Source organism: Lipophrys pholis (assembly GCF_963383615.2).
Source record: "Lipophrys pholis genome assembly, chromosome: 13".
NCBI lineage: Eukaryota > Metazoa > Chordata > Actinopteri > Blenniiformes > Blenniidae > Lipophrys > Lipophrys pholis.
Genome location: NC_137632.1, coordinates 15,101,789 through 15,119,989, shown reverse-complemented (window position 1 = coordinate 15,119,989; position 18,201 = coordinate 15,101,789). Strand labels below are relative to the sequence as shown.

The window sequence follows — 18,201 nt, the reverse complement described above, 5'->3', positions numbered from 1 at the left end:
TCAACATAACCTAAACACATCGCTTGACCCATACAAATCATAATCCATTTTATAATGACTCCGTATGCTTGTTTGAGAAATATACAAACTTGAAACTTCAAGGTTATCTTGTTGATAATCATATACTGATGCAGGATTCAACTTTAGAGTCTCACATCTTTACATTGTATTCCTAAAACCTTCTCTAACTGTAATGATGAAATTATTTTTGCTTTTCTTAACAGCATTGTTTTTATCTAGAAAACATAGCTCCAACTAAAATCTATTGCGAATTATATTTGTTTCATTAGCTTATAAGGAGTGGTACGTATAAATACTATACTTTGATTAACAAACATCATTCTTGTTTGAATATGTTGCTATTCATATGTTGCTGACTTAATTACAAGAGTTTATTCCCCGAGTCACTGAGCTGCTCTCGTGATACTCATTCGCTCGAAGCCTTTTTTAAAAAAAAAATACATGTTATGTAAGGATTGTATAGTATACTGGGACAGAGTTTTGAAGCCTTAATGCTGTGCACGCCGAAACACACCAATGATAGTTTATTATCGTTGTTCCCAGCAAGTGTACGTGTTTCTTACAAGTTTCACAACGTATACTGTCATTTTGAAAACATGATGATGGAAATTTGCCTTAACATTATGTTATAAAGGTTAATATAATATATTCAAGGGCTAATTCTAAGACAGCAAAATCCACCAAAGATAATTTTTAGGTGTTTCTAAATATGATATCATCTGACCCTTTGCACCCGTGTTTTTATTAAGTTGAGGCTTAATGCATTTTTGCAGCTCTCCCGTGTGGACGTGCAGCAGCAGGATCTGTGCCTTTAAGACCATCTCTTCCTCTCTCAGCATCCTCCTCCTCTGTCAGGGACGCGCACACACACAGCCGCTCAATATTACAGAATATACAGCCCAGCTTTTTGCACACACATCCCCATTTAGATACATCACAACCTCACATAATTACACGGATCGCCATTATTTCCTCTCTGGACATTGATGCATCTGCTTCCACGCTCGCCGTAGCGGTCTAAGCGATCGTTATTGCTTTTATTTCCTTCTATCCCGCATCCAAAGACTGATCTGCGCTACAAGATGGCTGAGTTGAATTTGGGGAAGGGGTTGACTGCAGGGAAAGTGGCCAGCAATGTTCAGAAAAAACTAACCAGAGCTCAAGAAAAGGTAAGAAGCTGCTCCTTTACGCATGGATGTGTATGTGTGTGTGTGTGTGTGTGTGTGTGTGGATGACTTTTCAGGCCTGCGAACCGCGGAGAAGCGTTGGCGCATCCTCCACCGAGGCGCAGTGTCGCATCACGACATCATAAAGCAGGGTGATGCTGTTTGTGAGGATGAGGGGTGGGTGTCCACTTCAAATACACCCTGCTTCCTACAGACTGTCACACCAGCGGACGCGTTCATGCTGCAGTGAGAATAAACGCAGGGCCGCATCGTTCAACCTGCTGCTGGTTATTCACGGAGGACACATCTGTATCCAAACAGCTGAATGAGAACCTCTTCCCCAATTCCTGACAACAGCATCCCCTCTCACGTGTTTCCAGGATCGCTGGCGCGTTAAACAGTCATCATGCTGCAAAATGCATACGTGGAGGAGGATGGGAGGCCTGTACGTTCACGCACCTGCACGTTGTGCGCTTATTAAATGGGAGGGGGCGCTGTTGTCTGTCAGAACACATGTACTGTTAAGGTGAAGATAGACAGACATATTGGTAACCTTCTAAAGCAGGGGTGTCAGACTCATTTTACTCCCGTGGCCACATGCAGAACAGATATATCTCGAATGGGTCAAATGGCAGCACAGTAACCTTTGAAAAAAACCGCTATTGGTAAATAAATAATGACAATGAATAAAACCTGAATAAGAAAAACAAATGCAATTTTTGAAGTGTTCTATTTTCATTGATACATATTGGTGCAAAATACAGTGGAATATCCAATTTAGCAGCCTTCATGTTGTCTCACAGTGTTGTTTTGATGTTCCTTCTACTTTCACTCATTCATCACTCATTTATTGACACTGCATTCCCTTGTAAAAACATTAGATACATCAGTTACTTTTTGTGGAGAACAATGTTTGCCAATGACATTTGTCATTTTTACACTTCTCAGTGTTTGACTTCCTCGCCTTAAAGTAAGTTTCCATTACATATGACAGATTGAGGATTAACTTTAACGATCCTGTTAAATGATCTTCTTTCTTTCTTTATCAATATCCGTTTTATGTAAGGCCTGTGTCATACTGCCTTTGCAACCAATTTGTTTTTCCCCTCGCGCATTAAATCAAGACATATAGAGTAAATTGTATTATTTTGACCTCACGTCTGTCAATGTTGACAAGGAGAAGTGATTGAACCTGATTGCTGTATGTATTGTAACTGTCCTGTAACAGGTCTACAATTAAAATGAGCAAATATGTTTGATAAATGTCTTTCCCTGTTGCTTGTAATTCATTTATGTTTGCATGATAGGTTTTACAGAAACTTGGCAAAGCCGATGAGACCAAAGACGTCGCTTTTGAAGAGGGAGTTATCAACTTCAACAAACAATATGTGAGACGATGCTTCATCATAAGTTCATTACTTTATCCCAATAAACAGTTGCTGCATAACAGCACAGCCAAATAATGAATCCCCTGTTGAACGAATGAATAATGAATCCACTGTTGCTTTCCAGACTGTTTATGTAGTGTATGTGTGTTTCACCCTCAGACTGAAGGCAGCAAGCTCCAAAGGGACCTAAGAGCATACCTCGAGGCAGTGAAAGGTGATGACACACACTCACAGAGACACAAAACACACAATGTCTTCCAACGATGTTAAGATACACCTTTCTAATAACGCTTACCTGTATTTGTCCTTAGCCATGCATGAGTCCTCCAAGAACGTGCAGGCGTGCCTTGCTGACATGTATGAACCAGACTGGTACGGCAGCAACGAAGTGGAATCCGTTGTGGAGGTCAGTAACGCTTTCTGGTTTTATGTTTAAAATGCACAGATTATCTGCATGTGACAGATTGACAGATATGATGGTTGTCACTTAGAGGTCAACAGAAACAGTGTCCGCTGATTAAGTGTCTGCAATCTGTGTGTGCACATGTTAAGACTATTCATCGCTGTAGAGATTTATTCCAGGCTACACACAGCTGTGTGTGTGTGTGTGTGTGTGAGTGTGCATGATAAACACTATGTGGCCCTGAAAATATCGAAAGTTATCTGCGGATAAGAAGAGCTTTAAAATGTTATCTGCATTTATTGTAATATTTAGTTTTGAGTTGTTTTATTGCGATAAATTGATACTAATTCGCAGAAAAACTAGGTGGGTCTTAAGGTTTTGCAGGACCTCATGCTAAAATATAGCAACATCACTACAGTAATAGAGACATAGACTCATCAGCCACTACACTATGATACTGTAGATGAAGTGAAAAACACAGATAGTCTCTTTATGATTAGTGGTTCAGCTATATTTACCTGGAAGTGAACAATTATTTGAGTGATGACTTAGAATCAACAAAACCAATATTTTTGTGTATTATCAACAAGGGGTCAGTATCTATCACGCGATACACTTCATTCCTTGAAAGCATCCCTTTGCTGCTCACAGAATTGGTTGAAAAAACAATGAAAGACACTAAGATCTGGATGTGAGATACCACAGTGAAAGGGGAGAAATGCACAACATTAGGCCAGTGGTCGTAGCGGTGAGGCTAAATATTGTGTACTCACAAAGCCTGCAACTGCAAGTAAAATTTGAATGGCAAGCCACTTGTCCTTTTTAATCTCTGTATTTGCTGGTGTGATTGTGTATGTTCAGGACTGTGATGTACTTTGGACCGATTACCACCAGAAGTTGGTAGATCATGCTCTCATTTCCATGGACACCTACTTGGGTCAGTTCCCCGATATCAAGGTGAGCTTTGCTGTCGTGACCTGGCCCATGCCATTACCGGCATTAATTTTTGATGCAGTGGGAGTTCAGATTTCCTCCACATTATTCTGTATAATGTGATCTGAGTGTTTAATAGCCGTGCACCATCTGTGTTTCTGATGTATTGGACTACAAATGGATGACGCTAACACATAAAGTTTGAATTCATTTGTGAAAATATGAAAAGAATGTTTATAAAAACTTTCCACTCATTGGTTGTTTGTTAATAAATGTGTTGCTTGTTTGTTCAGGCTCGTATAGCTAAACGAGACAGAAAGCTGGTTGACTTTGACAGTGCCAGACATAACTACGCTGCTACGCACAAGTCCAAGAAAAAGGATGGGGGGATCAAAATCACCAAGGTAAGCCGTCAATAATTGCAAATTGTGATACATTACTGTTAAGCTATTTTACTAGAGCACCTGTTTTCTTGCTTCCAGCCTGCCTCCTTGTTGGAAAGAGCTGCCCCAGGTTGGGCACAGGGTATTCTGTCTGCACACAGCGTTGCCCAGAGCAGTCTCTCCAGGAGCCAGGTACATGATGATTGCACCATATTTCCTCAGAAAATGTGTACTGTCCATACTGAAATAAAGTTTTAGTTCAAGTTTTATGTCATATTTAGAGCAGAAAACGTGTTCCGCCGCACAATGAAAAAATCTTTCTCTGCTGTCCACAGAAAATGCATTCAGTAAAATAGCATATAATAATGAATAGTATACATTTTGCATTATCATATCTTGCTGTTTCCATATTGTACAACTTCAAACAGGATCTTATCTGTGGTTTGGTTTGTATTCAATTATTCAAGAGTTTTAGATTGACATAAATGAATTTAGCTTCCCCATTAGTTTGGTAGGGCTCCTGTATACAGTTATAGCGCAGCAATGGAAGTATAATTCACTACTTAGAAATGTTTTTTGCATCCCATCACTCGATACCTCTGTTTTCCGAGTTGACTTTTCCCCTTCTGTTTGCTTTTCAATGAATGTGATATGAAAGTGAAAGCAGTAAAAGAGCTGCAGTTCAATCATGTTGCATTATTAACATACGCTTATATATTGAACCAACATATTTGATGTGTATTCCAGGCTGAGGAGGAGTTCGAAAGAGCCCAGAAGGTGTTTGAGGAGATCAATATTGACTTGCAAGAGGAGCTACCTTCACTTTGGAACAGGTGTGTGTCTGAGCGTCTGAAGAAAGCGATTCTCCAGTTGACGGATTAATTACCTTCACTTCCATCTGCTCCACACTTGCTGTGCATTAAAAACAAGCCGGTCATGCTGTCGCTGTCTCATGTCCTCTGCAGTCGTGTCGGGTTTTACGTCAGCACCTTCCAGAGTTTGGCGGGTTTTGAGGAGAAGTTTCACAAGGAAATGAGTCGGGTACGAATCTTCCAGTTGCCTCCTCCAGTGCTCAATGTGAACAAAACCCCAGACAACAGAGATCGAACAAATACAGGAGATACCAGTTACAGTCAGTTACAGTTAAATCTTTGGCCATGTAAAAACAAAAGTAGGACATTTTAACTCGCTGCAGCAAGGCAATCCCCTGCATTATTGCTTCAGTCTGTGACTTGTAAATACTGTTTACTTGAATTTGAACATTGAAATCAAGCAATAGCAGCCACACCTTGTATTATATTGAAAAACTGGCAAATCGGGACAAAGTCATTATGACAGGATAAAGGTATGTTAAAAGTCAAAAGTCAAAATTAGGATCAGTCTATCTCATAGGTAGAAATATGTAAAAACAGTTGGGTTCACATCATGCATTGAATGAATGACACAATGCTGTTTGTATTTAGTATCATGTCTTACACCTTGTCTTCTCGTCTCTGCAGTTGGATCAGGATTTGTATGACGTTTTGGTGAAACTGGAGGGAACAGACACAACCAGGTTAGTGAGCAACCGTCCACCGTTTCAATTCTCTCATATTATCTATGTAGAGATTTTTTATAAAAGGTGTTATATCTCGTGTTGCGTCACTGATGCTGATCTCTGGCTCTGTGGCAGGATGAGTCGATGGCTCAGTGAGGCCACTTATAAGAGTGTGGAGTGCTCCTAAGTAAAACTAAATCACTCCCATCCTCGGTCCCCAATTATGTTTACAAAACTGAAGCTCTTTGTTGGCAAAATAAGTCATACTCATTGAAAGGCGCAAAACAAATTGGTGTTAAAAAACAACAACATATGTCTGCTTAAAAGAAAGACCGAGCATGGCAGTGAGCCTTTTGTGGGCTGATCCAACACTCAGAGGTGCCCTCATTCAGTAATCGTCCTGCAACAATGACGCAACATAACATGGGATTGAACAAAAGCTGCAGTTTTCTTAAACATCTAAGTCTAAGCATCTTAAGTATGTGTGAATTTCGTCATTATGCAGACTTTCCGATTCTGAAATGTACTTTAATCTGATTTCAATAAATGGAAAATCCCTGTTCTGTTTTGGAAATACAACTCATAAATCATAATTCAATATGTCACAAGTATTCTAAACTACAAAAGCAGATAAACATGCATGCATTAACTTGAAGCCACCCCTGAACCTCCCCATTTCAGAAAGACAGGTACCCGGGGCACCTCATCGTCAGGAGCAAACAGGAGGTAACTGGCAACTGTGGTAACCACGGTGACGAAACACTTGTCTGTCCGTCCCACTGACCTGTCTGTCCCGCTGTCGTGCGTCAGTCAGTCTGCAGGCGTGGAAGAGTTCAGGGGAACAAGTGCCTGGTTGTGCAAGTGATTTCACAGACATGTTGTTTGAACACGGAGTTGCAGGGCTGCAGATGCACAAGAGTTGAGCCAACCTGTTTGACCTTAACGCTGCTACAGGCAAAACTGTTACGTAAGGATGCAGCATGTGATCTCCTCCTGACCGAGATGTTTTAAAAAGCATGAAGGAGTAAATCAGAGTGCACATCTACAATATGCTGCTTTTTATCTTGAGGGAGAAAGTGTACTATATACTCTTTTTCTCTGGTAATCAATGTTAGGTCATTACAGGCCAAGTCAGTTTTTTATTAATTGGACCAAAATAAATCACAGTTTTCCCTTAGATCCTTTCAAAACAACATATGATGCCCACTGTCCTCATACAGACAATTAAGAACAAAAAATAAACACACCTAATGTCTTTAGACTCTTTAGCAATCTATTACCCCGGGCTTGTTAATGTGTTAATGTGATGCAACAGTGTGAATGATGGATATGCCTGAAGGGAGTAATAATTACACCAGCACTAATATGTTGATACAAAATAAACCTGGAGCTTATACAGATTACTCATTGAGTAGGTGTCCACTTGGCCTGAGTGGTAATACACTTAATTTTAAGCACTTAGCTCATTTCGCCATTTGAAGCCACTTTTGTGGGAAAACAGCCTGTTCCAGTTAGAAGTTGCAGGTGTGCATCAAACTCTTTAAGACATCTGCAGACCTGGAGCTGCTTCTGTTAGCCGTAGAACATGTCCCTGGCCACAATGAATGCCTCTGTCACTGCTCGCTTTTGAGGACTGAGAGACGAACAGGCACAGGCAAAGCCTGCTTGCATGGGAGAAGAAAGATGGAGGGATGGGAGTCTCACTTTTCTTGCATGAAAGCTCTTGCAATGACAACTTCTGCTTGGGCCCTTGTAGGAGATGCATGGTTTAGCTTTTAGATGCTCTTTGGAATTCATTGCTGCACTTGTCACTGACAGCGTCGGCTATATTTGTTATTTTTGCTGTAATTTGTCTGTCTTCTTTTTTCTTGTCTCTCATTCACTCAGTGCTAAAGAGGCAACTAACCACACTCTCAGACCAGGAGGACCACCCCCAATCCCTAAATCTCCATCCAAGGTAAACACATACCCACTCACACTCACTGGAGTAACACTTTAGAGTTAGGGGAGTTCCCCTTTAGTGATCTGCCTCCACACAAGTAAAACTATTTACCCTTTTTTTTAATTGAGTTTCTAGCTTTATACTGATGTTGTGAATATTTTCTTGATGTTACAACTTAAGGGCTGAGATCTGAATTTCATTTTAGATATATTTTGAATTCCTACGATTGCTTCTTATTATTGTTTGCAAAGAAATTCTTCACTTGGGCCATTGTTGAGCATAGGCACATGGTGAATTACTTTCTGTGATGATCCAGAAGTTACAAAATGCACAAAAACATAGATTTTCAATTTCCTCTAACTCCAAAACATAAATCAGAGCTGCATCAGAACTAATCAGTTGATGATTGATAATTGAATTGATATTTTTCTGGCTTTGTACAATATTCTAGCTAAGACCAGCAGTGCCTCCCCCACCCAAGGTGACCCCATCTAAGGAGCTGAAAACAGAAAACATCGTCAGCCTGTTTGATGCTGCTGCTGCAGCTCCTGATATCAGCGTCACTTCCCCCACAGAGGTGAGTGAGCGGCTGATCGCCTGGAACGGCCCGTTAACGTCACCTTCTTCCAGCGCAGGTCTGAACCGTTAGGTCTTCCTCCTCCTGGCTTGCCCCTCCTCTCAGTTCTATTCTACTGTGTCTCATCTCTGTCCTAATCCCTGGTCCCACTGTTGTGCCCAGTTAGTCAATGAGCCCTCGTGTTCCTGTTGTTATCAGTTTGACAGTCCTGCATTGAGCAGCCTATTGGACATGGACCTGGACTCTTTCAATGCAGCAGCCAAAGCCTCCACGGTCACACAGGTGGTTGAATTACAGCATGAATGCAAAGATCATTAGAGACCCTTTTGCTGTGAGATATGCCGACCTTCACAAATGATTTCATGTTCTATTCAGAAAATATCAAGTTCATTTCATAGTATTTAAGTCCAAATAAAGTTGTGATATGACCTGTAATGAACACATCTAGAATTTAGATCTGGATGAGATGCTTCTCATTAGAGAGTGCTGTTGTTTTGGCTTTAAATAAACTGAAATGAGCTTGATAAGACTGAATATAAAAATGCAATCACTTTTGGCATAGTTTGAGGTGTTGCCTGCTCTGCTTCTTCCAAAATGCCAACTCAGAAGTGGATGACGGCATGATGGTCTGTTGAAACCTGCTTTGAGTGACCACTATTTCCTGCTTCAGCACTGTCTACAGATCACTCTCGGCATGAACTGCAGACTCCTATTCCTTTCTTTTCAGGATCAGACCCACCTTACTGTGCAGCTGAGCAACATAAAGTTGCTCCCATCACGGGTGGTGGCTTTAAAAGTTTTGGGAACGCTTGCTTTGATTTTTGGCTCATAAACATTGAGGGAAATTAAAATGCCACATAATGGAATCTTCAATTCTTGGCTAAGTAACAGTCTGATGTACTGTTACTTAACCAAGATTGCCAAAGCCCACTTAAAAATTATAACGTCTCCCGGGGCCCACTCAACTCAGAAATCTCCCACCTGATTGAAATATGAGACTAAGTAGATATTCATTCCAGAAACAGAATAATTTGATTTGAACATGGGCTAATGGCAATACAGAAGGTATTAAGTATGCAGATGAACTAAAATTTTGTTTGCATATTTTTCAACAAAATCATTGTGCTGTACAATTCATCATAGCTTCTCTGTTGAGATTTTTATAGAATTGAACAGCAAAGGGCAGAGAGAGGAAGTTTGTAAATCTGCACAATATTTTATTCACATTTCTGCAACATTGATTTGAGCAACACACAAAAGAAAATATGTGTCAACTGTTTAAACATATGTATCCTCCCTACAACAACTCCCCTTCCATGAAAACGATAGATAAACCATTCAGCTTCACAACTCACATGTGAGTGTTATGTTGAAGTCCCCATCAGAGCAAGGTGCAGTCAAAAGTCAGAGGGTGCACAACTTCCAATGGAATACTAACTTCAAGACAAAACTGGGACATATAAAGTGTCCATCATTTTCAACAGAAATATGTTTCTGTATATATTTTGCAATTATACAAATGAAAAACTGAATACTGTAAACCTTTTGTGAACTTAATGTAAGTTGCCTCTCACTTACAACCTTCAATACCTCCATGGACCACCAGGGGGCCGAGGTCCACACTTGGGAATCACTGAGTGGGGGTCTGGCCTATTTCAGCTCATTGTTTTGCTCTCACAACATCATAATGTTAACAGTTAACAGAGTCTGAGTTAGCTGGTGAGCAAATGAAACATAACAACAAGCAAACCTGACATGGTAAATATTATCAATCAAGCTCTACATAAATCTGTTAATTCAAGCGCACATTTTGTCCAACTTTTGTGCTTCCGTCATACTTTACAGAGCAATCTTTCAGAATCAAGCTCATGAAAAAACACACTTAATCAACTGGTGCTTGTCCTCTTGTTCTGCCTCAGAACCTTTTGCTTTGGGTTAATGGATTTACAGCATGGGACCTGCACTGAAAATCTCCTCGTGAATGCAACAGAGGTACCTTAACAAGATGTGCTATTCTCACTCCATTGTTTTCTATGTTTTCTACAGCCTGCAAACTGGGACTCATGGGTAAGCTGATCATAACCATGCTCAAAATAGCAACATTTTATTTGAGAAGTATTTTTAATTATCATTGCAATCACCATCTTTGTCAGCATAATGCTATCATGACCAAAACCCATTATTATTGTTTCTTTTTGCTGCCATTATAAAAGTTCCACTCACATTATGCTTCTTTTATAATGACCCATCTTTCTTTTGTGAATAAGCTTTTTTTTTTTTTTTTGATCTACCAAACTGCTGTCTGTCCCAAATCTGTTTGTGTGTTGTCTTTGTGTCTGCAGTGTTTGATGTGAGAACAACACTGAGGCTATTGTTTTACAACACAAATGGAAATTGGGAACAAGCTTGAGTCAATTCAGTTTCAAATTGATATTTTATACCACAGCACACACTGAATCTCGATAAGTGGTATCTTGCATACAAATTATATATATATCTGCAAAGTGGGCTGGACTGTGCTTCTCAATGATATCCAACTGATCGCAATGAATTAAATCAATAGAGGTAGATATACACAAATGTTTAGTGAAATAGTTGGTGAGTCTAAATTAAATCAAAAGCTGTGGTGTAAAAACAATTGTAACTGAATTAAACTCACTTTATTTCTGTTTACCGCTCATATCTCTGTATGTTCACATGTGACACTGACTGACAATGTCGACATGTTGCTCTCATGCTCCATGTGACACACAGGGATCTGTTTTGTCTTGAAACCTGAGTGAAGTTGCTCATGTCTGCGAGGATTGTTTCATAAACGCGCGACTATTAAAAGGATAGGGATCTTGTGGGCAACTTCACAAAGCTTTGCTTTTAGGTTGGCCTTGGGACCATTTGACTAATGTTTTTGTTCATCCCCGTTACTGTAAGAGAGATGTGTCTGAACAGTCGTGGAGCGGTGTGAACACCTGGGGCAAAGCGGCGATGGTTCAGAACAGACTGACACGTCTTCTCTTACAAAGCTTCCTTCCTCTTTCTCCATCCGAACATAGTGGTGGGATTATAATAAACCATGCTTGCTAACTACACACAGAAGATCCAGCATCTATCTTCTGATGGGAAAAAGCTGACCTTGCATTTCTGCCTTCTTCTGCCACCCTTCCTACTCCTCATCTGTCTTTTGATTTGATCCAAACCTTTCCGAAAGGTTAATACTCCTACATCGACCTTCTTGTGTCTTATGATGATTCTGATGGTGATGCTGATAACCTGCTGACGTCTGCTGATGTCTCGTATTGCTCTAATTTTGCCTGCATTTCAAAAACGCTTTATTTTTCTTTCTAAACCCCCTGCCCCCAATCTAACTTGCAAACATAGCATATAGGTTTCAAATTGAATACATTTTCATGCAAAGATCATCATGCAAATTTATATTTCGATCTTTTCGAAGGACATGTTTGCTAGTTTTAATAACACCTGTAATTGTGCTTCTTATAGTAATGCAAGCTTTTTTTTTTATCAGTAATTATAAAAAGATTATTTTAATTCCTGAATCCTACAACCCTTCTATACCTTTAATTTTATATAATCCATAAGCCTCGCCTAGCCCTGATAAAATAATTTATCCCTATTGGACTACTCCTTTTTATCCTTTGCAATCTTCCCTGAAATCTCCCTGACACCGTGCCGCTTTATAGTCTTATTCCTTTATCCATTTAATTTAAGTCCTTCTAATACCCACAAGGTGAAATATCTTTTATACCCTCTGACTCCTTAAAACCTGACCCTTGTCCTCCAGCCTGAGGACAGTGGTGACCAGGAGGAAAACACCCAGCACGACTATGACACAGTGGCTGCTGCTAAAGACGACTGGGGCGGTGATGGACCCCAACCCGTCCACTATGACCCCATAGCAGCTGCCACAGAGGGCTGGGGGGATGATGGAACCCAACCAGTTCGCTATGACCCCGTGGCTGCAGCGCAGGAGGAATGGGGAGAGGATGGCGACCAGCCGGCCCGTGACACCCCAGTGGCTGAAGACCATGAAGGTTGGGGTGATGAGACAAGCCAACCAGGCACAGAAATGCCTGCTGTTACAGATGAGGAAACACCTGCAGATGAGGCTCCGGCTGATGCAGCTGAGGAGGAAGATACTGCAGCTGCTGCAGTGTTGGATAATGAAGAGGGTCAGGTAACATGGCAGAGAAAAAAACGGAGAGATGCATCTGGACAAAAATTGGGGGATGCATCGACTCCTGAGAAGGAGGTCTGAGCATGGTGGAATGGACAGAAACAGATAATACAAATTGTGAATAAAGTATGGAGAGGTGAAGAATTCTTGACATGGAGAGATTTAGGATGCATCTGGACCAGAGGCGAGGATGCATCAACTGTGATGAAGAGTGCAAGTAAATTGATGAGGGAAAGAAAATGATAGCTACATCTGCTTCTCACTACGCACAGTTAATTCCCGTCACTGCCCATCATGAGTCATGCTGTGCAAAAGATTTCTTTTCATAACAACTGGGCAATAACATTTAATCTTGCTGTCTATTCAACATGCTTATATTAACTAAGAACTGCTCTTTTAACGTACAGGTTTGTGTGTTTGTTGTTGTCTTGTCTTCCTGTCTATTGTTGCTTTAATTCTTTGCCCCTTTTCACGCCAGTCTTTGATCGTACTCATTCTTTAACTTGTCTGTGTCATTTTTCTTTTGTCTCTGCTCCCAGGGTGAGTCTGCAGCGGCAGCTGAACCAGAAGCTGAAGAAGAACCAGAGGCTGCAGCTGCAGCAACAGAGGAGGTTAATAAAAAAAAACACCAAAGAGATGTTCTCTCTATCTGTATATATATATATGTGTGTGTGTGTGTGTGTGTGTGTGTGTGTGTGTGTGTGTGTGTGTGTGTGTGTGTGTGTGTGTGTGTGTGTGTGTGTGTGTGTGTGTGTGTGTGTGTGTGTGTGTGTGTGTGTGTGTGTATGTAATTGTCATTTCTTTCCACCTAGCCACCTGCAGAAGCAGCAGAATCCACAGAAGTAGCCCCCGAACCTGCAGAAATGCCCCCTGGGTTCCTGTTTAAGGTAAAAGACGAATCTGATGAATTTTAAATAACCTGAGCAGTTCTAAATGGTAGTGTGTACATCTATATGAACTGTACAGGTTTCCCCAGACATCCCTATACACATGTAAGCAGTGGGTTTTACATTTGGATTGGAAACTTTTAAACAAACAGGACACAGAGGGTACGAGTCAATGGGTTTTTATCAGATAAACCGTGCTCTTCCACGGGCTCACCACAAGGGTGTGTGCTCTCACCATTGTTATTTATTCTTTACACCAATATGTGTCAGAGCACTTAAAGACCGATTTATTTTAAAATATGTCGATGACTCGGTAATTGTGAACTTGTCGACTGGCAAATGAAAACAGTCATGGGCCTGTTCTTGGCAACTCTGTCAGGTGGTGCGAAGACGCACACCTACAGCTCAATATATCTAAGACCAAGGACATGGCCATTGACTTCAGGAAAAACACAAATACGCCTGAGCACGCCATCGTTAAGGGACAAACTATTGAGCAAGTGCAATCAAATAAATATCTGGGGACAATCATTGACTCAAAGTTAAACTTTAAAGAAAACTGTGAGGCAGTGAACAAGAAGGGACACCAGCGTCTGTTTTGTCTGCCAAAGTTGTCCCGTTTCAATGTGGACAAAACCTTGATGACACTTTTTTTATTGTGCTTTGAGTGAATCTGTGTTATCGTTTTCACTGGTGGCTTGGTTTGGAAACCTCCATTTAAAAGAGAAGAACTCACGAGAGATTCACAGCTGAGCTTACAGTTCGCTGTACAACAGGCAGTGACATCGACTGGGCAGATCTATTTCTGGAGATGACTGTCATCCCCTGGCCAGAGAGTTCCAGCTCCTGCCACCAGGACGGAGATTTAAAGGCCCAAAGACTTAAGACGAGTCGCGACACGAGCAGCTTTGTTCCTGCTGCGATTTCCCTTTTATATCAGTCTTGAAAGCACTTTACTCTTGGGTCTTGTTATGTAAGGAATTTCAACCTGGTTTTTAGCTATTTATTGTCCTTTCTTTATCAACAAGTTTTTATAGTGGTATTTTAGTGGTTCCTTCTATTTATTTATTAATTTGTTCACTTTTTGACCTGTCAGTGAGCCTCTGAGTGCTCGTCTTATGTTTGTGTTCCCACTGGTTTTTACTGTCCTACGTTTTAATATATCTGTATGTGCTGTCAGATGCCCTCTCCTGCTGCGCAAAAATCAACCTACGGGTATCAATAAAGTCACCTTTGAACCACCTTTGAACCACCTTTGAACCTTTGAACCTCAACATTATGTTGCAGTTTTACTGGTTGCTTGGTATGAACCTGTGAAGTTATTATCAGGAAATTATTCATTTTCCTCACAAAGTCAACAGGTGCACAATAGAGAAATCTTTTTAGGACACCCTGTATCATGATTGTTTACATTCAGTTAAAGTACCTTGTTATTGTGCAAATGAGCTCATATCTTCTGACAAACTCATCCAGAAAACTGCAAAGAATTTCCCTGCTACTGCATTTATTAAAGTAATCATACTTGCATTCATGTGAAATAGGTCCAGGTGATGCACGATTATGCTGCCAATGACACCGATGAACTGGAGATGAAGACTGGTGATGTGGTGCTAGTAATCACCTTTGACAACCCAGATGAACAGGTACACACACACACACACACACACACACACACACACACACACACACACACACACACACACACACACACACACACACACACACACACACACACACACACACACACACACACACACACACACACACACACACACACACACACAGGTAGATGATACTGTGACTTGCCTGTTGGTGCTTTCAGGATGATGGCTGGCTGATGGGAATGAAGCAGGACGACTGGCAGCAAAACAAAGAGAATGCCGCCAAAGGGGTATTTCCAGAAAACTTCACTCAGAGGCCGTGAAAGAGAAACACAGGACATCATTCCAGCTTCCTTCTTCATGTCTCTCTTCCTCTTGCCTATATCCTTCTGTCCCCTCCTGCCCTGATACTGTATCTTTACTAGGACTTTGGCCATAGAAGCAGGGCTGCCTCAGCCCGGGGAAGAAATCATTCATGCATTTCTGAGGTCTGCTACACTGCTAAAAGTGGATCTTGGTATTTTCTGTGGATTTCTGACATTTACAAATTACAGATGTAGCCATTTCATCGGTCTCACTTTTTGCCGTCTTTCTGTGTGACTGTTGGCACTCCTGAGTCTTTGTCATGCAGAATAGACACCAGAATGTTTACCTATGCAATGGTTACATGTGGACTATAACGTTTTATTCCTGGTTATGTCTCAGCATATAAGAGAACATGTTGACTGAGATGTGTTCTGCTGGCACTGAGATAATTATGGAAGTTTAAAGATCTGCAGACGAATGCCAGGTGTAGCACAGTATCCCATACACACATATAAACCCTGAAGGACGAGATTGTGTATGTCCTGAAACCAGACTCACCAAAAAGGTAGAAACATGCACTGTTTAGTCTTCACTGTAGTAAAATACACATTAACAGCACAGTAAAACACTGATAAATTACAACCAACTCTAAGCTTGCAGTTTACATTCTTAAGCCTAATCATCCAAACAGTACATATTCAACTCGTGCTGTTCATCCTTTCATGACTCAAAGCCTTTTGGACACATTGAGCCTATCCTTTATCCCTACTTGCATTGTTCCCATGTGGAAAAAGTGGGCCCTTGGTGGTTGTATTAGTTCAGAATCTATAATGGTAGAATAAACCCGTTAAATTCCAAATAAATCCATGCACATCTAAGTGATCACACAGCAGTCTGTAAAAGTAACAACAGGGGTTTTAGTGAATTAATTCTTATCTGAGATTACTGTAGACTAGAAATATGTGTCTGTTTGAAAAATGTCAGACAGTTTTGTCATTGTTTCAATTGGAAATTTTATAGAGCTGTGTGGAATGGTCTTTTCTGACAAGTGACTCCAAATATGCATCAGCCAGGCTTTCTAAAGGACTAGCCAATCAACTACATCAATGAGAAGCTGCTACTGGTAGTATAATGGTTATATTTATAGATATGGTTCCACCCTAATACCAATTAAAATATAATAACTGAGCCAGCCTCGTTCATTGTTGGAAAAACGTGCCGAAAACAGTTCCCTCCGTTTGCATAGAGACTACTTTACTCCAATGCAGATGATTCAGAATATGCACCAGAGCAACTTCTTTTATTTTTGTATGCTGCCAAGCAATGATTACATATAGCCTAATGTAAGTATGTCAACTTATTGCCAACTGAGGATGTTATGGAGTTTTTTGTACTTCCGTGAGGTTGACTGCTCTCAGCATAGCTGTGTAGGTAGTTGAAACTAACCAACATTCATTCATTCATTCATTCATTCTAATACTAACATTGAAAAGAGTCACCGGTCTAATGATGTTATTAACGTGTAATAAGTGCAAGGAAATATGCGTGTGTGTGTGAGTGTGTGTGCGTGCGTGTGTGTGTGTGTGTGTGTGTGTGTGTGTGTGTGTGTGTGTGTGTGTGTGTGTGTGTGTGTGTGTGTGTGTGTGTGTGTGTGTGTGTGTGCGTGCATTGTTTGAGAATCAGAAATCTTTATCTATAGGCTATTGTTATTGGACGACACCACCAACACCAACACCTACCAGGGGATAAGGTCGTCCATTTTACAGGAACTTTTCTGCCTGGACAGAAGCAACTCATACACATTGGGTCTTTTTCCACTGGCTGGTATTATGGTTCCAGGTGTTATTGTGCATTTGTTGTGTATAAGTGTAATTTTGCCAAGCTGTGATGACAGATACATATTCTATAAAGACATTCATATCTGTATGTGAGTTACTGTGAGCATGCTGACTTCCCATGTGTTGTTGTGTGAACACCCTTAATTTATGACGGTGATACTTGGGTTACATTTGAGGCAGATGAATCAAGCAATTTTTTTTTATTTTTACATTATTTGTGTATTTGTTTGTTTTGTTGATGACAGAAAGAGGGATGGTGGAGGGCTGTTACACTGTATGCGTGTTTCCACCAATTTCTCTCCAATCAGTCCTGATTATAATTGCTGGTTGTCCATCAGCCTTGCCTCAAAATGTTTGCTAGGTATCGTGGTCCAGACAAAGTTAATTACATAGAGACAGGAAACATAGAGATACATTTTGAGCCACCAGACTTGGATGAACACATTTTTTTAAATCATTTTCAGTATTTAAAAAAAAAAGCAAAACACAGGAGTGTGAATGTTTTTGTTTTAGTTGTATTTTGAAAGCCTTGTATGTGAGAGCAACAGCTTCACATTTAGATACAACAATCCCTCTCACAGTTTATTTGCTGATTTTGCATACGGACAGGTTGGTGTTTTTACCTGGGTCTGGTTCTAGATCTGTCTCTATGGCTCAGTCTCCTGTGATGAGAGATGAGATATGGCAAAAAGGTTTTTCCTGTACCCAACTGACCAATAATAATAAAGATTACATAGAATCAAATCTGTGTGCTTTTTCTTTGACGTTAGCAATAACTTGAGGACAAATCAATCTCTCCTTAGGCATACATTTCACTCTTCTAGATAATAGTTTATCCATCCATCCCAGTTTTATCCAGCTAAGAGTTGTGGATTGTTGATGCCATTGCCAGCTGACTATGAATAGATGACCTCACACACGTACAGTTCTGCATTCTTTTAAAAAATATATATAGAAAAACTAACGTTTGGTCTACTTTTTTTTTTTTCTAGTATTTTAATCCTCCAGCAGGGTGCGCTGTGTTCAAGGG

General features: G+C 40.5%; 1 protein-coding gene across 1 annotated transcript; it reads left to right on the top strand.

The window, feature by feature from the left end:
* Window positions 1-884: 884 nt before the first annotated feature.
* On the top strand, window positions 885-17,912 carry bin1a (bridging integrator 1a). Its single transcript, XM_080479121.1, has 20 exons — window positions 885-1,190; window positions 2,495-2,575; window positions 2,735-2,789; window positions 2,887-2,981; window positions 3,840-3,935; window positions 4,205-4,315; window positions 4,394-4,486; window positions 5,042-5,127; window positions 5,260-5,335; window positions 5,794-5,849; window positions 6,513-6,557; window positions 7,719-7,788; window positions 8,225-8,350; window positions 8,549-8,632; window positions 10,397-10,417; window positions 12,147-12,539; window positions 13,079-13,150; window positions 13,352-13,426; window positions 14,968-15,069; window positions 15,249-17,912. Exons 1-20 carry the CDS (start codon window positions 1,104-1,106, stop codon window positions 15,348-15,350), a joined length of 1,926 nt encoding a protein of 641 aa, XP_080335247.1. The 5' UTR covers window positions 885-1,103; the 3' UTR covers window positions 15,351-17,912.
* The last annotated feature ends 289 nt before the right edge of the window (window positions 17,913-18,201 follow it).

Coding starts and splice junctions, on each gene's coding strand:
- bin1a (XM_080479121.1), top strand. CDS start 1,104: ATGGCTGAGTTGAATTTGGGGAAGGGGTTGACTGCAGGGAAAGTGGCC. Junction 5,850..6,512: donor GAGGGAACAGACACAACCAG/GTTAGTGAGCAA, acceptor TCCCCATTTCAG/AAAGACAGGTACCCGGGGCA. Junction 13,427..14,967: donor CCCCTGGGTTCCTGTTTAAG/GTAAAAGACGAA, acceptor CATGTGAAATAG/GTCCAGGTGATGCACGATTA.